Source organism: Cervus canadensis, chromosome 15, assembly GCF_019320065.1.
Source record: "Cervus canadensis isolate Bull #8, Minnesota chromosome 15, ASM1932006v1, whole genome shotgun sequence".
NCBI classification, from domain to species: Eukaryota; Metazoa; Chordata; class Mammalia; order Artiodactyla; family Cervidae; genus Cervus; species Cervus canadensis.
The window spans coordinates 56,688,206-56,712,072 of record NC_057400.1 but is presented as its reverse complement, the minus strand read 5'-3'; the positions used below and the strand labels follow the sequence as shown (position 1 = coordinate 56,712,072).

Below are 23,867 nucleotides of genomic sequence, written 5' to 3'. Positions count from 1 at the left end.
AGATTGCATTGTGAATACCTGTTATTCTCCCTCTGAGCTTTCATCACGCACTGTCTCTTATTGGCAAAGAGAGGATCTTTTTTAAAAAGAAGATAGGATATGGCATCAAGTATAAATTTATTCATAAGCACTCTTGGTAAGCAAGTGAAATCTATTTCCATCTGAAAGCTTGAGGAAGTCCTCTGCTTAAAACCATTGCTTTAGAGCAAATTGAATAGGTTGGTATCCATCAACCTGCCCCCAGGATTGCATGTTAATATGTGTGTGCTCAGTCATGTCCGACTCTTTGCAACCACATTGACAGTAGCCTACCAGACTCCTCTGTCCACGGAATTCTCCAGGCAGGAATACTGGAGTGGGTTGCCATTTCTTCATCTAGGGGATCTTCACAACACAGGGATCAAACCCACATCTCTTGTATTGGCAGGCAGGTTAAGCTCTTACATTGAAAGGTGGCCATTCCATCTTGAAGCGAAAAATAGAGTCCCCAAAAAAAGCATGCTGGCTTGGCTGCAAATACCCGTGAAGCCCAAACATGTGCCTTAACAATTCTTTTATTATTCTGATCCACTCAACTGGGATGTGAGCTGAATTGGGAGGGTGATTGAGGCACCATTCTCATAGAACCTTCCGTCCTTGGTTAGGAGATCTAAGTTTCACGGACAGACGCCGCATGTGACGGATGGCCTAGCACAGCTGGACCAGCCATCAGCATTGCAGTCTGGGGTGTTCTTTGGAAGACCTGAGCACTCTGTATGTGGAATTTACGATGAAACCCTCAATGAAACGAGCACTCTTTGGCTACAGAAAATTTTATTTTAATTATGTACCAAACAAACGCCCCAGACAGGGCCCCTGCAATACTGCATACCAAAAATGAAGAAATACCAGAAATTAAATGCTGCCTTTCAGCCTCAAGGTCATATCACTCTTAGGGTATGAAGTCATGTTTAGATCAGTTGAGACATGATGACACAATTAGGGATTCAGCATGCAGAGTCTTCTAGAGGAGGCACTTCCTTGAGAAACCATGTTCTTCAAAATGCCTCAGAATGGTCTGAGCGGCCCTCTTTGCTCTTCTTGTTCAGAAGAAAGAAAGATGAAGAGGAGAAGAAAGATTCTACAGAAGCCCATCACGTTCTGTCTCAGCCTCAGCCAGTCCCCTGATGGCTCCATGGCAGTGCCTGTCGCCAGCATCCACAGAGGAGCAGTTGAGCCGAGGACCTTCCGGGACTGTTAGGAATTTCCAGCACATCACTGGATTCCCTCCCTCTTAGTCCGTCACCTGCCAGATCTCAGAATCAATAGGATGAACTTGGGAAATTTCTCATCATTCAGTACCTCTCACAGCTGACTTCTGGCATCACCTTCTCAGATTCCCGCACTGCGGCTGCGTAGGTGACAAGGGTCATGCAGACGACGACGCACCATCTCCAGAAACAAAGCAGGAGTGGCTAGCCACTTTCTCCATTGCTTTCTTCCACAGATTGCCACCGGTATTGTGATATTAATAGTTTCTCACTAGAAAAGGGGCATTGTTCTGGTGGGCACGCGGCATGATCAAACTATACACACAACAAGAGCCAGACATGCCTGTCTTCTTCAAGGCTCTGTTCTAGCCTGCAAAGGAGAACATATTGAATCAACATTGCTCAATGAATGAATGAACGGACACTTTTTAGGTTATTCCAAGCTAGGACAGGTTGATAAGACATGGGCTTATTTCTAACACAGAAAAGGACTTACACATACAAATTCTGGAGTGGGTAGCCTATCCCTTCCCCAGTGGATCTTCCCGACCCAGGAATAGAACCGGGGTCTCTTGCATTGCAGGCAGATTCTTTACCAACTGAGCTATCAGGGAAGCCCTAGGCATACATAATGTATATATATTCTAATGAGTAAACATTCTTTAAGGAAATTTGCAGCATAAAGGAAAAAATCTAAAGTCATGTATGATCCGACTACTGGTAACATTTTGAGGTACATCCTGACAGTCTTTTTCTATGAATGTATTAAGACATTTTGTAAAGTTGGATTGTTGTACACAAACCATTGTATCTTTCTTTTCTTTCTAAACTTCATTTTAAATCACTATATATTATTAGCCACATCTTGATGCACCAGAGCTGTGTTTGGCTCAAGATGTCCAGTGGCTCTGCAGTATTAACCTCTTACAATTCAAGAATAAACATCCATTGTTGAAAGTCCCCTGGTGACCTAGGGATTAGGATTCTGGGCTTTCACTGCCTTTGGCTCAGTTGCCAAAGGCTCTGAGCCTTTGGCTCACTGCCTTTGGTTCAGTCCCTGACTGGGGACCTGAGATCCCCCGGGCTGCATGGTGTGGCCAGAAACAAAAGATAAAGAATAACCTTCATGGTGGACTAAAGCACACTCCAAGTGATTCCTTAATATCCTGCCATCATTCTGTTATCACATTCTCTTTAAAAGCTGCACAACTGCACGTACACTCTCACCTTAGTGGCTGGGCTGCACAGTGTGTGAGGACACAGACTGGGGAGTCAGGTTGCCCAGAGTCTAATCCTGTCTCCGTTTCATTCCAGTGGTGTACTCTGGTGCTTCGAGATCTTCATCTGTAAAGTGGGAGAGATCAGAACAGTTTCTCCTTCAGAGAATTCTTGTAAAGATTAGACTTGTAAGGATTAGATGGGTTAAGGTACTTGAGGGTTTAGAACAGTGTCTGGCACATACTAAATGCTACAGAAGTGATATCTGTTGTCAGTGTTATCCCAAGCCTCTCTTCTCAGATAGATCAATTACTTAACACACACTAGGGTTGGTTGGAGAAGACAATGACACCCCACTCAAGTACTGTTGCCTGGAGAATCCCACGGATGGAGGAGCCTGGTGGGCTGCAGTCCCTGAGGTCGCTAAGAGTCGGACACAACTGAGCGACTTCACTTCCACTTTTCACTTTAATGCATTGGAGAAGGAAATGGCAACCCACTCCAGTGTTCTTGCCTGGAGAATCCCAGGGACAGTGGAGCCTGGTGGGCTGCTGTCTATGGGGTCGCACAGAGTCAGACACGACTGCAGCGACTTAGCAGCAGCAGCAGGGTTGGTCGCTCAGTTGTGTCTGACTCTGCAACCCCATGGACTGTGGCCCACCAGGCTCCTCTTTCCATGGAGAATTCTCCAGGCAAGAATACTGGAGTAGGTAGCCATTCCCTTCTCCAGGGGATCTTCCTGATCCAAGGATCGAGCCCAGATCTCCTGCATTGCAGATGGATTCTTTACCATCTGAGCTACTAGGGAAGCCCACTAAGAACTGAACATTTTTGTTAAATGAGTGAAGCCTCTATAGCACCATCTAATGTTATTATGGCTGTTGTTTTTTATACTTCTGGATTCTACAGAGCCACAGGTGTTAGTCGCTCAGTCGTGTCTGATTCTTTGTGACCCCATGAACTGCAGCCCACTAGGCTCTTCTGTCCATGAAATTCTCCAGGCAAGAATACTGGAGTGGATTGTCATTCTCTTCTCCAGGGGGTCTTCCTGACCCAAGGATCGAACCTGGGTCTCCTGCATTGCAGGCAGACTCTTTACCACTGAGCCACCCGCAAAGCCCCAGAGTCAAAAAGCAACTGTCAATTTTTCTCTGGCCATCGTGTTCCTCTGTTCCTCTGACTACCATACAGGATCAGCTTTGACATGGTGGCATATCCTCACTGGTTTGAATTTTATGTTGACTGAATGGTAGGAAATCACTGGCTAGTTTAAGAAACACTTCATCTCAGTTTTACTGTTTGGGTCCTCTGGAGTTCCAGTGATTATATGCTCGAGTGGCTGGGGTCAGGGTTATCCCAGCACACGTTTAACCCAACAGAGGACTGTGACAGGAGACCTACTCAGAGGGTCGTGACAGGTTTTTCTGGAGAGGGTGCCGTGGACGCTAACTCTGTATGCCGTGGTTATCATTTTACTTAGATATATGATATTCCCTGCTTTACATTTCTGATATGGGCCATGAGGGAATACAGGTGACAGGGTAGAGTAAAATAATGGCCAATAAAACCCATTATTGGGTAACAGGTAGTTACAGGATCAGTAGCAGCAAACATATCATTTTATTTGAAAATAAAAATAGAATTAAGCATAGGAGAAACACATCAAAATGTACTTCCTGCTGCCACTCTGTTTTCCTTTGAAAGTATATTGTCTTCAGCAGGCAGTTGACTTTTTCTCCCCAATGCGTGTCAAGTGTAGGTCAGAATGGATAGGACTAGAAAGAAGATGGATGGGGTGGGGGAGGGGCAAATGGACACTTAGTGGCAGGTGGACACATCTCAGGCCTGACGAGCCTCAGAAACCATTTACCAGGCAGCTTTAAATCACAGTCAAGAGATAGGTGCTGCTTCAGTAACTCAGGTATCACAGCCAAGAGAGGTAAATGTGCTTCATGTGACTGTGCTGCACCTCAGGGATTCTTTATTGGCAGGACCTAGAGATGGGCTCCATGGCCTTTGAACACCATGAAGTTATAGAATAATTTCTGGGAAAGTCCATGGTTTTTATTAAATTATCAAAAATATCCATGATACAAATAGTTTAAGAGCTAAATGCTGGATTTCCAAGAAGCGGGCAGGGTAGTCGGCCGTGTAAGACCTTAAAGTATATTCCATCATAGTATACAATGGGTGATAACTGATAGCTTAAAAATGATTCCGGATTTTGAACTTGAGTCTATTACATGGCGTTGGATTTTATCTTCTAATTAAACTTCTAGTTGAATTATCTTATGTTGACATTATCCCATCCCTATTCTTACTGTTCCAATTCATCAGCTCGTTCTAAACAGCAGCATTTTCACAGACAACAACCTCTCTAAATTTCAGTGCATCTTCATTGTGTTTACAGCACTGATTTCCAGAATACAGTGTATAATTATTTCATGCTTGATAGACTTTCAGGATTTACTTAGTATTAGCAAGATCCAAACCCAATGAAACTGTCTTACAGTTTCAGGATGACAGAGAAAGACACTTGCATCCCTTTCTCCTTTCAAAAAACACCCCCAAAATAACAAGGAGTGTAAGAAATGGACACAAATTCCACTGTTTTCATGGAGGGAGGATGATTTGTAGATTAACAAAGAAAAGGACGGTCCGACCCAAATGCCTTCAGGATGAGAGAGTAGGGAAGGGGTACACATGCGAACCAGTACTCTCCTAGAAGCTGTCAAAGCTCAGGCACTGGAAGGACCAGATACCACAAAAATGGGGTGAATGGGAGTGAGGGACGATGAAAACACTGATCCCCCAAATTTCCATCCCCTCCCCCTATAGTCCAAGAACTACTCTTCCCCTGGTCTATGCAGGAAGCCCAAGTATTTGCCAGAGAGACTGAGCCCCAGACTTGGGGACACCGGTAAAAGAAAAGTTAGGTGAGTCGCACCTTGAAAGTAAGAGAATGAAGTGAAAGTCTCCATCACGAGGGTGAGAAGCCACATACCCTTTTCTCAGAATTCCAACACCTGTATTTATGCTACTTCCGAGCAAGAGATTGGAAAATCCAGAAGAGTTTAGAGTACCTATACTGGCATGTGGGGGTCTATGGCAGGACCAACTGGCCATGTGCTCACCAGTGATGAGATCAGCCATGTATAGACACCACCTCCATGCATGGGTGTGTGGTGAATGTAGACTCCCAGGAGTAAGTAGACTACCAGGGATATCAGGCATTTGAGGAAACCACCAAACACAGAGATAAGCAGTTCATAAGAAATAGGCAATTCAGGGAGCAGAAGAGAATTTCAAAGGAATTATAATTAATATCTTCAAAAGAGAAGAGACCATAATGCATCCATGTAAGGAGAACAGTATGATGTTAGAAAAGGAGCAGCAGACAGGAAAATGCTTGTAAATTTAAAATATTATTACTCCTGGACAGTAAGAGGAGAAAAGTCAATATGAGCAATGGGAAAGAAGAAATGGAAAATAAGGAAATGAATATAAGAAGTCCAATGTCAAACCTATTGGAGTGCCATTCAAATAGGACAGAAAAAATAATGAAGTTGAAATTATTAAGGGGAAAAAAAAAAGATGACAAGAATATTGTGCTGAAGAAAATGACCCTTCACATGGAATAGGTTTACCAAGCAATGATGAGGGAAAGTCCTAGACCAAAGAAGATTTTTGTGAAATTGGCAAACCCCAGGCATAGAGAGAAGCTTCTAGAAGAGAGAAAATCAAGTACCATTCAAAGGATTAGGAACAAGAATGATTTATGCTTCGCTAAGGCAACTTTGGAAGTTAGGAAACAATAGAGCTGTCCTTCAAAATTCTGAGTGAAAATGTTGCAACCTAGAATTGTTAGGCAAACCAATGATTGAGTAGGAGAATAGATTAAAGACATTTCAGTTGTGCAAAGCCTCAAAAAAAAAAAAAAACCAATCAACTTTCTCAGTGTTAAAGAAGTATTAACATCCTTTCTGATGAAGCTACTGGCAGATGTGTTCCTGCAAACTGAGAGAGAAAATGAGGAAAGAGGGAGATGTGGGATGCAGGGGACAGGAAACCAGCCCCAGGAGGGGGACGCCGGCAGCAGACAAGAGAATCCAGGCCAAATACCAGCACTGGGCCAAAGCAGGGACCCCCAGGACAGCAAGGGACCTGTCAAAGGTGTGGCTGTTCAGAGAGCTGTGTAGGATGTACGTTCACTCAGATGTTGAAAGAAATCTTAACTCCAGGAAGCTAAACATCTACATAACAAAGGATGTAATCATTGGATACTGAGTGGATAATATTTACAGATTGATCATCAGATAGGCACTTTCTGAGACCCGGGGCACTTATGTTTCTTTGTGCCTCGGTTTCCTCACCTTAACTGGCAGACCGTAATAGTTCCTGCCTGTCACAAGAAGGAAGTTGCCAGGCCTCCCTGTCCCTCACCGTCTCCCGGAGTTTGCACAAGTTCACGTTCATGCCTCGGTGATGCCATCCAGCCATCTCATCGTCTGACACCCTCTTCTCCTGCCCTCAATCTTTCCCAGCATCAGGGACTTTTCCAATGAGTCATCTGTTCACATCAGATGACCAAAATACTGGAGCTTCAGCTTCAGCATCAGTCCTTCCAGTGAATATTCAGGGTTGATCTCCCTTAAGATTGACTGGTTTAATCTTCTTGCTGTCCAGGGTACTTTGAGGAGTCTTCTCCAGCACCACAGTTTGAAGGCATCAATTCTTTGGCATTCTGCCTTCTCACAACCATATGTGACCACTGGGAAGACTGTAGCCTTAATTATAGCCTTTGTTGGCAGAGTAATGTCTCTGCTTTTCTTTGTTTATGCAAAAGTAGGAAGTCGAGATATACCTGGAGTAACAGGCAAGTTTGGCCTTGGAGAACAAAATGAACCAGGGCAAAGGTTAACTGAATTCTGCCAAAAGAATGCACTAGTCACAGCAAATATCCTTTTGCAATAACACAAGAGACGACCTTACACACGGACATCACCAAATGGTCAATACCGAAATCATATTAATTACATTCTTTGTAGCCAAAGATGGAGAAGTATGTTAAATGATTATGGTTCTCTTAGGACAGTGTCTGGCACACAGGAAGGACTGTAGTCACATGGGAAACCCCTGAGTAACCAAGGGCTACTGACATGCACCTACTATACAGTAACATGGAGGAAAATTAAACAAAATTACCTACCAAATTAGACAAAGAAAGAAAATGGAAAGTGCTTGCCTTTCGGAATCAGGATAGGGGAAGGATGAGGGACTATTGGTTTTGGTTCTAAGTTTCTAACTACAATTGAATTTTTAAAAACTATTGCAAATAATGCCTTCAATAAAATAAAATTAACTTAAAACCAACAGCCAGCTCTGAATTTTAAAATGACGGACACACACTGCTTAGATATGGATTACTTAATCCTGCCCAGATAGTTTATAAACATTCCTATTTACTATGCAGATGAAATTATATGTATTATGAAATTATATGTAGATGAAATTATGTGTAGAAATCTTTTAAAATAAAATTGTCGACACAGAAACTTTATCATTCAGTTATTTCTGCAATAAAAACATAATTAACTAAAAAACAGAGTGTTTGTTGCTATAAGAGAACTGTCTCACAGATACTAGCTAGTGATCCTAGATGTGGAGACAAAGCGCACATGAAAAGGGAAGCAGTTTGAACTCTACCTTTCCCCTTCTCCTGCCCTCTGATAAAGATTTTAATGAGTACTGAAAGGGGAGGCTTACAAGTTAAAGGGGCGGGGGGGGGGGGGGGGGCAAAAAGGCCTTAGATCGAGCAAATGCGTAGCCCTGCATTTCTATAAGTTCACTTTCTCTTCTAAACTAATGAAAGGCCAGCGGGAATCAGAGAAGCACTGCTGCTCTTGGTTATGTAGTTCATCACCCTGCTTCCCAGAGATATCACACCACACCCATGCACTTCACAAGCAAGCTACCCGAGGATCATGAGGAAAAGAGTTGCATGTAATGGATTCCCCACCTGATCCAATGTCTGAATCGCCTAATCCTCTGCCAAATTCTAGTTTTCAAGATAGGCACTGCTTATCTGAAATTCCACCTGTCCTCCAAACTAATGTGAATTAAGGTATTTATAAGATAACTTTTAGAATATTATCATGTAACAATTTGAGTACTTCTAAGTTGCTTTTTCTAATAGACACACACACACACATATTTTTTAAGGCATTTTCTCTTGCCTACTTTCATTTAAATGGCATCTGGTGGCTACATCACTCAGTTCTAAACTCATCCCCTCTCTCTCCCTACCCCTAGATGCTCAGCGTTTTGAAACGTCAAATCACAAAACACATTTTGCTCCAAGCCTTTGCCAGACGGTCACTGTATCTAGACAGCGCAGCTTCTTCTCTAAAAAGGAAACGAAATAGTCTGAGCTCTGTCCTGGAGTGCCAGCCGGCGCGGGCCACCGTGCCTGCTCATTCATCACCGCGGGGCCCCTGGGCTGTGCAGCCCACCACCCAACTCACTAGTCGAAGGGGTGGCAGTTAATCATTCCCTTAAATGATGTGGGTATGAACAGAGCTGATAGCTGCTCAGCAGACGAGCCTCAGCCTTCCTCCCTGCCCCGAGCAGTGACTGTGGCCATTTTCCCATCTTCCCAGACCGCCGGGTTTCAAGAGATTCTGACCGAGGTGGAAATTTTAGCGGTGATTGTGGGATGCCTGTGTCATGACCTCGACCACAGGGGAACCAACAATGCCTTCCAAGCTAAGTAAGTGTTCTAATTGTTGTTATTTTAATGCATTTGCCTTTCTGTTCAGAGCCAAAGGTGACGCGCGCGCTAAGGAGTAAAGCATTAATTTCTGGCGTCTGAGGCCAAGGCCACGCAGGCCTGGGCGCGGGTGTCACGGGGCTCATCCATCTTTATAATTCCTTATTCCTCTTTTAATTGCAAATTTGCCCTTCATGTCATGCTTGTTGATTTGGTCTGTCTCTGTTGACCTCAGTCGGATAACAAAGCTCAGATTTTTAAAGGGCCTTTTTTTTTCCCCCTCCCAGAATGTTTGCCTTCAGGGGATCATAGGTTTCTTGGATTTGCTACCCTGGAAGTCTGGCTTTGAGACTATTAAAATAAAAGTGGAAATTTTATGAAACAAAAGATCTCCTCCTTCCCCAGTAGAATTTCTTCCGGGTTCTTTTGATGTTGGGTGTTGTATAAACTGCAGTGAGATGGAGTGACGTTGGAGGAGGAAGAGGGTCTCTGCCCCTACCAAGCCTCATCCCACAGAAAGGTGGGAAACAAGAAAAGCAACTCCACCAACACAGGGGATGTGGAGGTGCGCGGTGCAGGGACAGGGCGGTCTGTCCCTGAGCAAGGAGGACAGGCCCGGGAGGCCCTTGCTTGGCGGCTCACCCTGGCGCCGAGGCCACAGAACTTACGGGTGCTGGAAATAAGACCAAGACCCAGGTCTCCTGGCTCTCGTATTCAGGTTCCAGTTTAACGTGCTTTTTACTACCTGTCTGCAAACAACATGGGATGGGACTTCAGAGGCTCAAGAGAAAAACGTTTGGGGATGGAGAGACTGAGGAATCTTCAACAAAGAGGTAAGACTAGCTTTCAGGTGACCAGTTTCCAAGCCCCCGGAGCAGGTCTTCTTCTGTGATCTGAAACCCCAGAGGCCCACGGTGTGTCAACAGGTACCTTTCAGCTCACCACTTTTTTCCCTGTAACACCTACATTCTAAGGCCTTGGAGCCCTGGGCCTTTCTGTTTGCTCCTGATCTAGCAGATAAATATCGACTGTGTGCCCTCTATCCATCCTGAATGCAGAAGCCCATCACTTCAACCTGCTCTTTTCCGTGTCCTGTAATTTCCAGACCCTCTTACCTTTCTGTGACAGCGACTCTGCAAAAACTCAGCTCTGGCTCAACCTAACAATTCAGCTTCTTGCTCTTCTGTCCAGACTTTTAAAGGCTTTGGGAGAAAGTGTCACAGCTGTGAGCCTGAGGCATACCCAATAGGTATTCTCCCAACTCGGCTAGGGGCTCAGCACTCCTCACCAGGCTCTTTGGGTCCCTAGCCAGCTCCATGCCCCATTCTGATAAGCAGTTATAGATACCAAATATTCCTCCTCCTAAACCACCTTCTATTCCACCACCTCCCCCCATGCAGCTTGCCTCTCCCTTCACTGAGAAAATTGAGGCCATCAATCGAGAACTCCCTCAATTTCCTCCCCTGCCATGAACGAACTTATCTGTCTGGCCCCATCCTTTCCTCCTTCCCTCCTATCTCTGTGAAAAGGCTGTCCCTCCTCATGTCAGAGGCTAATCCTTCCACCTCAGCGTTGGACCCCTTCCTCCCTCCCTCCTCCAGGACCTGGCTCCATCCATCTTCCTCTCTCTGCCCTGTATCTCCCATCCTAGTAATATGAACAGTTCTTCCCATCTTGAAAAACCCACCTCCATCCCTGCTTCTCCCTCAAGCTTCCTCTCCATTTCTCCTCTTTCCTTTCCAGCCAGTCTTCTTGGAAAGTCATCTGTTCCTTGTCTTCACTTCCCTCCCACACAGCTTCCAGGCCTGCCCAGCAGGGGAGCAGCCCTCAGTAACGCCACCAATGACCCCTTTTCCCAAAGCCACAGGACACTCTTCCGGTCCTTCTTTCTTGATCCTTCTTGCCATGACACTGTTTGTGATGCTCTCCTCCAAAGAGCTCTCTTTCTTCCCTTGTCTGGGAGAGAGACACCTTCACCCACCTTTCTAGCCTTTCTTCTCAGCTTGCTCCTCCTGCCCCAGCCTTCACTGCACATGTTCTCTCCTCCTCATCTGCTCTGCTTTACCTTTCATGCTGGGCCACCTGCTGATCGGCCCCAAACCCATACCTATGGACCATAATTCTCTACTAATCTCTACACTTCTTCCAGCTGCTTGAGGAGCTCCTCCTATCTGAAGTCTCATCATCACCACAACCCCAGTCTTTATCTCTACACCCAATTCTTTTCCTCTTCTTCTCCATCCCAATGAATGGCACCACCAGAAGTCCACAAGTCACTCGGATCTCCTCAGAGTTGACATCTCTGCATTCTTACAGTAACCACTGCTTCTCTGCATCCCTCAGATTCCTACAACCCACAGCCCAACTCTCCTCCTCCAGTCTTCCCTACCTTGGAGCTCCAGAATATTCTTTTTTAATTCACAAATCTCATCGGATTGCTCCCCTACTTAAAAGACATTCACTGGCCTCTTGTGACTCTCAGGATAATGTTCAAATTCGTGAGTTTTGCCCGTAATGCCTTTTTGAATCCGGCTCCTGCCCATTTCTCCAGCACAGCAGTCACACCTGCCACCCCGCCCTCACCTATGCATCCAGGTTCAGACACAAGGGGTTACTTAAAGTGCTCGATGGGGTCCAGCTAGTTCTCTTTTCTCTGCTCCCGGTCTGCTGTTTCCCCAGCCCAGAATGCCCTTCTTCTTTCCCCCAGCCTCCTCTGAAAGCTCCACCCACCACCCCCCAGATTCTATCCCTGATGACCTTCCCTGCATCAATCTTCTGTGCCCACATCATGCCCTGGCTATGCTTTTTCAAAATTGCACATCTCACACCACATTAGTTGCTGATTAACAGGTGTGTCTCCCCTTCTCCTTCAGTACCTATGATGTGTAGAAGTACCAAGAGAGTGATAAACCCACAGGGAATGTTTGCTGAGTGAATGAATGATAAATGCATGAATTGGTGAGGCTTTAACTATTTTAATATTGCTTTTCAGTAAAGTTTCCTGCTTTCTTAAACAAGTGCGATCTTTTACGGATTATTATAAAACACGGTTTTTACATACCTTGGTTTGATGTTGTACTGATGACAATAGCATCCCTGGGGCCTGCTGAAGTGTAAACTGTATAATACACTTTGATTATAGGGTCTGACAGGTCCTTATGTTTGAGCTCCTGGCCTGCGTTTGTTATTATGAGTATTTTAGGGTACCCCTCTCTCAGGCCAATGGCACCATTGTCACTGTGTCTTCCTGGAGCACCCTACCGTCCTGCCACTTACACATAAAGAATTGTGTCTATGAAGCAACAGTGAGCACCTTGTAGGTTCTTTTAAAAAGAGTCAAGTGCGCAATGTATGTACTCAGATAACAAACGCCTCCACCCTGGAGAGAGCCTGTGTATCAGACCAGGAGAGCCAGGCCTTCTTGCTATTTGACCTCTCAGCTCGTTGGACCAAGATCACACACCGAATCCTAACCCAGCTAATCACATCTTATCTCCCAGGAGTCTGGTCCTGGATTACCATGATATCGACTCAGTTAGCTGTTGAGGTCCAAGCTGCAGGTCCATGGAGACCTGGACACTGAGGCTGCATTTGGGGAAACCGGTGATGAACAGATTCCGAGTGAATAAGAGAAGCAAGAGAGCAAATCTGCAGAGAGAAGAAAGTCAGTATTCAGAAAGGAGCAGAGAAGATACTGTACAATTCTAGAGGAAGACAGAGATCCCTGGTTTTCCATGTCTGCCCCTGCTTCCAGGAAATCCAGCCATGCTTGTGACAATAGGGCTTGCTCAGAGATCCTGGTTGCATTTAATCAATTTTTTTTTTTAAGTGAAAGTGGTTCTAATTCATTTCCATTCTTTGCTGTGAGTGGTCCCTGAGACAAGGAGAAGAATTGCAGTTATTTGTTGTTTACTATCTCAAGCGCTCAACTAATATCCCTGTAGCTAGATATTTTTGTCTCCATCTTACAGAGGGAACTGGGCCTCAGGAAAGTAAGTGACTTGCCCAAATTCACCCATCCAGAAGGTGGCAGAGTAGTGTTTGAACCTAGGCTATCTGACTCCAAGGGCCATTTTTTAACCACTTTATCCTACCCTCTTTCATGACTTTGTGGTATTTATTTTAGGCTTTTGAATTTCCAGTTTATTGGCTGGCTTGTGATATATGTGAGCTCTGGAAAACTAAGATGCATTTTGACATCCAGAAAATCAAGACGTGGAGCTGTAAAAATTGTAGAACTCAACTAGATCTTGGTAGTCATATTCCTTAATTTTCAAAATTTTTTTCATATGCCTTAATTTTTAAAAATTGGAAACTGAGGTCCCCAAATCTCAAGTGATTTGGGTAATACTGAACAATTTTCACACATATGAGATAGCTATGATATCTCTGATACTAGAATTCAAAGTAAATTTTTTGCATCTTCACACCACATGATCAAATCTATGCGTTCCAAGATGGTCTGAGCTGTTTCCTCACAATGGTTGGCCTTTTACAGCTTGCCAGCCCGTGGGGTGTCCATCAGCCCTGCCGCTCCCGTAGAGTCTCATTTGAGCTTAGCATACCAGATGCCATCACCATTCCACCTCAGTTACAGTTTTCCTCAATAAACGCTGAAAAAAGACCCTTTGACATCATGGTGAAGGAACTACCATTTTACTGATTAGGATAAGATTTACTCAGCAAGTTTGCCATTGTTTAGGAAAATCCCTCAGAAGAAACCTATATCCTTATTTCCTTACTTATTCCCCATCAATTGAGTGCTTTCTAGATGTGAGGCACTGTGCAAGGAATTGTGGGGGAAATAAGAAGTGTAACAAATAGTCACTTTCCTTAAAGTATTCACCATCTAATTCCAGCCTTTTAAGTGATTTGGAAATGGGATTTAAATGCACCAATTATTATGTGACAAAGCATATGCTACCTTTTTTTTTCATATATAAGGCTATAAAGAAACAGGAGACATTTAGCAAGGGACAAATTACTATATAAAATGCAAAATGCCTCTACAATAAAAAGTTGTGATTTTAGTCACAGCACAGCGTGATTTATTCTCTTAGCCTTTCTGATAAGTGAACCTTCGCATTTTCATATTTTATTCTTAATTTTAAAGTATTGGAGTGCGTGCAGCGCATGATCAATAGGTAGAGAGGGCAGCGATCCCATGGCGCTGTGGAACTGCTCTGTTAACACCTCTCTCCTATTTTCTCCAGGGACAGTGTTTCCCACTCATTGCCCTTCCTATTACAGCTGCCCCTGATGATTAAATATCAGTACCAAGCAGCTTTGTAGTATATTCTCCTAGGAGACTTCCTCTATTCATTTCTAGCATAATCTCTTATATTCATTTCTTGGGAATGAAAACCCATCTTGTCGCTTTCGGCCAGGTCCCAGAAGTGAAATACGGGGGCACATTAATCTGCCGTGACAGCCTAATCCCAGTCCTCCCCACCTCCCAACAATTCTCAATTTCCTAATTACCTTCAGTAGTTTTCCTTCTGAAAGTTTCCTGCAAGCCTTGGCAGCACACTTCCATTAAGTCTCTTTTTCAAAGAATATGCATATCCAGGGAAGTTATGAGGGCCCATAGCTCACACTTATGAAATTTCCTTTTGCACGCTTATTTTTGGTGCCTGTGCGAAGTGCCAAATGCCCAGAGGGGAGAGCCATTTTCACACTGACTTTCCTTTTATCTAAGTTTCTCCTCAGTGTGCTGCCTGCTCCCAAATGAAAAACTTTAGTATGTTAGGATGACCTGATCAATAATGAGCATCATAAATAATCACAGGTGTAAATCTTCCTGTGTGTAAAGGATCTGGAGTCTCCTCTCCTCTCCTCTCCTCTCCCCCTGTCTCCACACACCCTCCATGTATGTGTAATATTTTCACAATTACAGTCTGTGTGCCCCAGAGCTACTGATATGATGGATATACTTACCACAGACAATTAAAACGAGGTGTGGTATTAAAGTCATTTTTTTTCTATATGTGATTGATTGGAGGGTTTTTTCCACATTTTACATGAAAAAGTGTCAGTATGCCCTTTACTCAGAGTACATTACATGAAACACATGTCTTCTTTTAAAAAATGGTTTAATGATCAAGTAAGTTTGGTTAATACTACATAATATGTTCCTTTCCTGCAGAATCACAGTACGTATGTTCACATATTGATGCCACAAATAAATCCTACAGTACCTTAACAGTTTAACTTCTTAGACCTAGCATGTCCCAAGTGTATTTAACTCTGAGACCCTTTGTACTTCTGCCCATAATGCCATTTTACATCCCAAAGAACTCGTATTCTGTCTAATGCTTTCTGATAAAGTTTATCCTCACAGTTCAATATTTGCCACTTTTATCAAGTTTTCTGACCATGGACTTCACTCTTGCAGTGCTAGGAGATTCATAACAGGTGTGTGTGAGTAATGGCAGGTGCAGGCAGCCTTCTCAGTGAGCCTCGGCCTGAGAGAGGAAGCACCAGGGTGTCCTGGAGTCTCAGAAAATCTGACAGAGACCAAACCTAACAGTGTAACTGAGGCAACCATAGGGAAATGGAAGCATTCTTGTTTAAATGATTTTATTCTAAAGAAAACTCAAAGTAGAGTTAGTATCCTGTTCCATTCTGTGAATACTAAGATGGCACCTTGCTTGCAGAAAGGTGAGCATTGTTAATGAAAGTGTGGACAGAGAAAGTCTTCTGTGCAGTTATAGGGACTGTGAGCTTCCTGAGGGTAAGAGCCATTCTTTATCTCCATATCCCACATGCTCACAGCCTTGCATCATAATAGTCCTCAGTCCTTGTTAGGTGAATGAATGAATGCATCATTAGTCTGCTTCTGTTGCAAAATCTGCATACTTGTAATTAGCTCAGTATTGTGTGAGTGTGTGGAACATGTAAGATGGAATTACTAAAAGGAACAAAGAGGATGTTCCTTTGTAAGGATGAAGACTCTTAAACCGTGGACCTTCAGATGCATTTGCACAGGCACTCTGAGAGTCCTCCTGATGAAACATAACAGTTCAGAAGCCTCATGGATCTGGGGAGAGCAGAGGGCAGCAGAGGAGGCACCAGTTGTTCCCTGGTTAAAGGACACAAACATCCTACTCATCCTGAAAAAAAAATATTTAGTGATTTGTGATCATCTAGCTGATTTAACTTGTGAGGTCTGCTAAGCCAACGTGATAAAGAAGGAGATGATATTTTGCATCTTGGCCCCACTTTACACCAAGGACTCTCTCAGGATTCACACCAATAACTGGGGCATGTGGCTGGTTGATAGAAACCAATCTCAGGAATCTGAGTCTGAAGTTAGCAGCTATATCAGGAGAATTCTGAATCAAATTTGAAAACTTCTTTCAAAGAAGGTTTGATGACAACCAGCTTGGCAAAAATGTAGACTCGGATATAAGAAATGTGGAAGTTAAAATTCTCTTTCTCATTATGTAATCAGAAAAACTTCAGAATTTGGTTGCCAATCTAGAACTGGTACTTACTAGCTCTGTGACCTTGGAAAAGTAACATACCTTCTCTGAGCCTTGGTTTTCTTATCTGTAAAATGAGAAAATAATAACTATTTCATGGTTGTTGTCAGTACTAGATGAAGTAATATGTTGTGGTGTTAACATATTGCCTAGTACATGATAGGTACTTACTCATAGAGCTATTATTATTAATAATATTATTTTAAAATATGTTAATACACATTACTATCAACCTTCAGTTTGAACTATAATCTCTAGACGTATCACCACAACCTTATTAGCCAAGTGGCTAATATTTTTTAAGCAGCTACTCCATCCAGGCATTTTAAATACATCCAGGCATTTGGATTTTCATCCTAGATTTCCAGCCTAGATTTTCAAAAGCCATGACAAATACAACAAAGTGTGTTGGCACAATACAGTGTGCATTTTGAAAGACACATTTTCATAAAAATGAACCGTATGTTAGAAAAATAGTAACTAACATTAACTATTAATCACATACTGCTAAGATTAGCCTAACAAATTGTCGCTTATTAAATGATATAGGTTAGGGCAAGATTGAAAGAAATAATACCACCTGATTAAAACTTACAGATAATTCAAAAAATCCTTTCAAGTATCAATTAACATTTTATTTATTTTAAATGGAAATGTCTATGTGTTTTAACTAGTATAGACTACAACCTACTTACATGCTTGGCACTATGAAGGGCACTTAGAAATATTTTATTGTAGTCTCATAAATAGCAGGTAAGATAGAGAGTATTATCATAATTTTAGAGACAAAGAAACTGATTCTCAAACAACCAAGTAATGACCCAAAGCTGTTACTGAGAGGTGAGCTCTGACTCCAAGTCCAGGGAACTTTCTGGAGTTGGACACTGAGATATCATAGTGTGACCATAGGTTGGAAAACCATAGTTGAAGCTTGTCAACCTTACATGTAAAGTAGATTAAATGGGTTTTACATAGTATTCATAAGGTCTTTCCCATGGAATAGCAAATACACATAGTATATGACATTTGTCCTGGATACTCAGAAACTTTATAAGGTTTAGCTCATGAAGCCTACCCTGATCCCCAGAGCCAGGAATCATGTCTCTTGTCCTCAGAACACCGAGAGCTCTTTGACTGAACTGAAACACTTCCTATGGCATTTATATTGTGTGCTCTGTCCATTATTGTCCCTTAGGACCACATCTCATCTCCCTACTAGTTTGTACATTTCTTGGCAGCGTGGACTATGTCTTTTTCATGGTGGTATCACCCACTATGTCTAGCCTAACACACAGCAGGTTACCAAAAGGTTTACTTTATGGATTTGTGAACCCCACAAGTGGTTACCTGAGAATGTATCTGCTCATGGTCCTTTGTAAAAACAGGAGCAGCAATGTGATCCTAAGAGCTGGTGTGGGGGAGGTCACTGATGCAGAAGGACCTTGGTCACTCACGCGTCTGTCCTCTTTCAGGAGCGGCTCTGCCCTGGCCCAACTCTACGGAACCTCTGCCACCTTAGAGCATCACCATTTCAACCATGCAGTGATGATCCTTCAGAGTGAGGTAAAAACCCAACATTCTGCTTCTCTCCTTGAAAGAAAACCAGTGAAATGATGCTTCCTGCTTCTCTTTCTTTGCAAGGAGAAATACAGAGAATCAGAACTACTGGATTTCTTTTTGGTGGCTTTTAAAAAATTCTTTCAGATGCCTGACCAAGGACCTTGTTCAGATTCTTCCTGAACTAATTCATTTGGGTTTTCATTATTGGTTAGGGGGCTTTTCAGATTCATTTAGAGCAGACTGCCCACTGCTTATCACCAGAACATGGCTTTACATTTCTTCAGGGTACAGAAGTGCAGTAACAGACCCCAGAAGTGAGTGGCCCAACATCTCCATTTTGTGAAACCCATTTGAAAAGATGATGTAATCAGAAACAGGGTGAGAGAGTTACACTTTATTTACATAATTGAGAAACCTATAAAAAAAGATACAAGAACTTAAAATTGCTGGTGGGACAATTTGGACCTGAGAACTGCAACTAAACTTGAGACCCAAGCTGGGGGCCTTCTTTTGCTTCGTATGCATTGCGGGTGCTGGAAGTGGTTGGTCTTTTATACTTTTAGCTCTCCACAGAGAAAAAGTAAAACCGCTAACTGACTCTAACTGAGGCATCTGAGTTTGAAATTGCCAAGAAAGGATCTGTTTAATTTTCTGCAGGCGTACAGACTTTTTTTTTTTTTTTTTTGAGGCCAGGAAGGGATCATCTGTTCCCCATTATTTGTCAGTTCTCTAGCTGTGCCATTAATTATTATTATTATCATCATTAAGGCCCTGCTTCCCTGGAATAGCATCATTAAATATGGAGGTTTTTTTCCTCCAGCCTATCTTGAGAAAGCGTGTCTTTTGCAATATCACGAAAGCCTTCTTCGACCCCATAAAGGAGAGTCAGCACTCCGGAACCTGCCTGCAGCTGCGGGAGGCAGACCCGTCGGGGGAGATGGATTTTCAGTTGAGAATGAAACATCAGGGTTAGGCTCTCAGTAACTCTGACAGAAACCAGTGTCCCAGCACCCGTGGCTCTGGAATTCTTCTATGAAAGCCAGGTTTTAGCTGCGTGCAGAGGGGAATAGGAATGAGAGGAACTTGGGATCAGACTATCTTTTCTGTGCTGGTAATATGATGGGCTTACACCCCTGAGGCCAGACATTCACACCTTTGTAATAACTGATTATAAACAGGAGGTCACGTTTTCTCAGAAGGTCATTTGCTTGTGCAACAGAGCCCCACTAACTCAGAATTTGTCTTCATACAAGCAAAATTCATCAGCTGCCCTTTGTGCCGGGGTTCTCCATGAGCAACGCAGAATAGCAGTAATGGAACGAAGCGCTGCCTCCCCCTTCTCCCCATCCCCGTACTGCCCATCAGAAAGGCAGAAATGCAGATGTCATTACTACCCCACTTTCCAAATGATGCAGAGGCATAGGGAGGTTAGATGACTTAAAGACAGTTGATCTAGATCTTTCTTCCTCCACATTTTTTTTCCCCCATCAATACCACTCCTCCCTAAACAAGAAATAGAAGTAGTATTTCAGGGAGACTAATCTATTTTAGAGACCAAACCCTTGAGGCACCATAGAAGGCCAGTTTGTATATAAACATACACTGATTACAAATTAACTTATCATTACTAAATCTGACCTGGCTAGCTTTGTCACTCTGTCAGCTATAAACTGTGTTAGTTACTGTATATCCTTTAAAGGTAGCAAAACTCACTCTCACAAAATAATCAACATTGTCAGATTCAGACCGGCTTCCTCCTGGTCTTCACAGTAGAGTTTACTATAATTTGCTCCTAATAGCTCTGTTTCTTTCCCTGAGAAATGTTAGATGTGTGACTGGACCTAGGTGACTACTTTTCCAGAGCTCCCAACCATTTTTTCCCAGGCCCCAGTACACCAGCCTGTGACTCATCCAGGGGCAAGGCTCAGGCAAAGACACCTAGGCAGAATTATGGTGCGGCACTCCTTCAGTTATTTCTCTTCTTCCTAATGGCTGAATTAAGGGTCCAGAAGAGTTTGTTTGAAAATTATTATTAATATTGGACCTTGCCCCAGGTGGAACCAATATACTCTAGTCTTTAAGGAGTGATGGTTCACCTAATGAGATAAACTCAAGGGGGCAGGCGATCATCTGGTGCCTGGTACATAGTAATTTACTAATTGATATTCTGGTTCCCCAGAAGAATTAATTTACCTCTCACTGGAAAAAGCTCTCAGGCAATCACTTCACTGCCTTTCTTTTGCACCATCTTCTGGTTCTTGATACTCAGTTTAAAATTGGTCCAGTTCCCAGACCACCTGTTGGTGAGTTGGTATCTCATGCTAAGAAAACCTGATAAATGAAAAGTCCTGACTTTCAAAGCAAATTAAGTGAAGTGTCCGTCACTTTACAGAAAGACTTTTTCACTTGACTAAAAACACTATGACACTGTCTAGTGTAGCTAAAACAAAGCTGGATGGGAAAAAAGTGTGCTTTTCAAAGGAATGGAGATACAGGTGTATTTGTAGGTTGTTCTATGCAAAAGTCACTCTTTTAGAGTCCTCCTGTGCCAAGAGCAATATCTTATACTTTCTAGCTACTCAGCAATTACTGTACTATAATTATGTCACACACTTTATCCAGATGTATCTTCATCTAGCCTAACACAGCATTTCTCACCTTCATCAGTATTGTCACTTTTGGGCCAAGTAAGTCTTTGTTGTGGGGGCTGTTGGGCACATTGCAGCATCCCTGGCCTCTGCCCACTAGATACCAGAAGCACCATCCATCAGCGTGACAATCAAAGTGTCTCTAGGCACTGCCAGAAGTGCCCATTGTCAAAATCACCCCCATTTGCGTGCTTGCATGCTCAGTCGTGTCCGACTCTTTGCAGCCCTATGGACTGTAGCCCTCCAAGCTTCTCTGTCCATGGGATTTCCCAGGCAAGAATACTGGAATGGGTTGCCATTTCCTCCTCCAGGGCATCTTCCCAACCCAGGGATTGAACCCACGTCTCCTGCGGCTCCTGCAATGGCAGGTGGATTCTTTACCACTTGAGCCACCTGTGTACCACTGGTCTAATGTTTCTTCTCTTCCTTGAGTCATTTGTTGCAATAGGAACTACTTCCAAAATGCCCGCTTAAGTCTTTACTAGGGAGACTAGTCTGTATTCAGGGGTCAGAAAGTTTCCCAGAAGTTTTGTCGATTTCTCTGCTCAGTGATCTCACAGGAAATGGGCAGTTAAATGGAGTTGTTGGCACAGTCATAGGCTTAGTAAGCGGAGTTCAAACACTTTCCAGTTTTCTCTTCGAAACTGGATGTAATAAAGTGTCCCTTGGTGGTCCTCCTCACCAGTGATTATGATTGCACTTCTGGCTTTGGTCTGTTTGCCAGGGAGTCTATTTGTATTTGCACAGATTGTCATTAAGCTTTTTAAAGAATTATTTTATCATGTTTCTAGACTGTTTTTGAAAAAAGTAGAAAAAACATGTAGTTGCCAAGCTCAGATGTAATGCTGTCTTCTGTGACTTTTTACTTTCTTGTTCCAGGGTCACAACATCTTTGCTAATTTGTCCTCCAAGGAATACAGTGACCTTATGCAGCTTTTGAAGCAGTCAATACTGGCAACAGACCTCACGCTGTACTTTGAGTAGGTATTGGCATTTGATCTATTTGACAAATGGGTATCTAAAGTTTCATCCTGTAATTAACTTTCAGGTCCAAACTGGGGGTTGCCTGTTATTCTAACACTGATATCAATGTGTAAATGAGCTGAAGTTTTTGTCATTGTTTTTTTTTTCCCCCTCATCTAAAAGAACCTCATTAGTGTGGTGTCTGTGAAACAAGACAGCCAGGACTACAATCACAAGATATATTTTTCCTTCTGTTTTATGAGCCTTGTTTGGGACTACTGGCTGAAACTAAGTGATGGACATTTTTAGTTTAAAGACTGGCTAAGATTGCTATTTTATTTTTGGCCACTCCACAAACTAGGTGGAAGCCAGTTCCCCAACCATGGATGGAACCTGTGCCCCTTGCAGTGGAAGTGTCGAGTCTTAACCACTGGACCACCCGGGAAGTCCCTAAGATTGCTACTGTAGACTATTACTAGTGCTTAGATTTCTAATGGCATTGATGATGCTAATGAAAAACTTGTGTTGCTGAAAGGATGACAAGAAATCCAAGCCTTCATTCTTCACCTCTCCTCTAGCTCTCTTTCTCAGAAAAGCCATCCTTCTTTTCCCCAAAAACTCAGGCTTCCACCTGAGCTGGTGATTCCATCCTGCTCATTTCCTGTGAAACCTGTTCCATCAGGAACCACTGCTTTTGGTGGCCTGGTCATCTCTTCCTTCACTGATATGCACAGTTTTCTCTGACCTTAAAGACCAAACAACTTTTCTTCCTTAAGAAATTCTTTGACCTGACCCCCTGGCCTTTAATTGCCTTTCACTTTACTTTTCTTTTACTGCCTACCTTTTAAAATAAATGGAGCAGATGACTACTTTTATTTTCCTAGCACCTAGGTGCACTTGCAGACCAGCATCCACCTTCACATCTGCCAACATTGTACTCTCAGAGGTCAGCAGAGACTTTCTTGTCCCCAGATTCAACGTCTTTTACCCATTCCTGATATTTTCTAGCTTCTTTGAGACATCCGCAGGTTTACTGACTTCTTATTGTCAATGTCTACCTTCTTTTTTTCCCCAGCATGCGCCTGACTTCCTCTCTCCTTTTCTGGATCTCTTATAGCTTTCTCTTCTCCTTGCTTCTATGTATGAGTTCCAGTTCTTCTTTCTCTGCTCACTCTCCTGGCCTGAACTCTACATTACCTCTATAGAGGCATAGAGAAGACCCCAAAACTCTTCATTCTAACCCTCCCTCACATTCTAGACATGAGTCTCCAGCTCGCATCTCAAAAGGCTTCAGTGGCCTCATTGCTTTCAAAGCAACCTCTAACCTTGGTTCATGTTTCAAGGTTCTCCCGCCATAATCTGCCCCCAACCATTTTGCATTCTTATCTCTCACTTCTCTCCTATATGATTTGTGCTTCAACTAGACTGGTCTATTGTTACCCTTTGTATTTTGTTTTTCAGAAAAAATAAGTCTTTTTTTATTAGTTAACTGCATGTTACCCTTTGAAAGCAGCTTATGCAGTGCCCCTTGTTCTCCAGCCCTATCACTGTTCCTCCACTTCCCCATCTGGCTGAACTACTTCCTACCCCCTTTCCTAGGAGGCCTATGTCACTCCGTTCGGATCTTATGGTGCTTGGCATGGCGTCAGTGAGAATCAGCTTCAGTTATAAGGGACAGGAAACCCAAAAGCACAGTAGCTTACTTCTTTGTCACGTCAAAGAAGTCTGGAGATAAGCAACCTGCAGTTGGTAGAGTAGTTCCATTGTCCTCAGGGACCCAGGCTTCTTTTTCTTTCTGTGTGGCCACATTCAACACCTGGTTTCCACCTTAGCCCAAGGTAGCTGCCCATGTTCTAGGCACAAGGTCCCCATTCCAGCTATCAGAAAGAAGAAAGGAACAAAACAGAAAGGAGCCAAAGGTCATGCAAGTTATTTCTTAAAAGCATTTTCTGGAAACTTCACATAACGGTTCCAC

At 43.2% G+C, this 23,867-nt stretch overlaps 1 protein-coding gene across 1 annotated transcript in view; it reads left to right on the top strand.

The window, feature by feature from the left end:
* PDE11A (phosphodiesterase 11A) overlaps positions 1-23,867 on the top strand; it is a 262,481-nt gene that overhangs the window by 174,396 nt on the left and 64,218 nt on the right. The window contains exons 11-13 of the mRNA XM_043487864.1: positions 9,128-9,237; positions 18,194-18,284; positions 21,809-21,909. Of these exons, the coding sequence (XP_043343799.1) occupies positions 9,128-9,237; positions 18,194-18,284; positions 21,809-21,909 (302 nt within the window). The remainder of the gene's footprint in view (positions 1-9,127; positions 9,238-18,193; positions 18,285-21,808; positions 21,910-23,867) is intronic.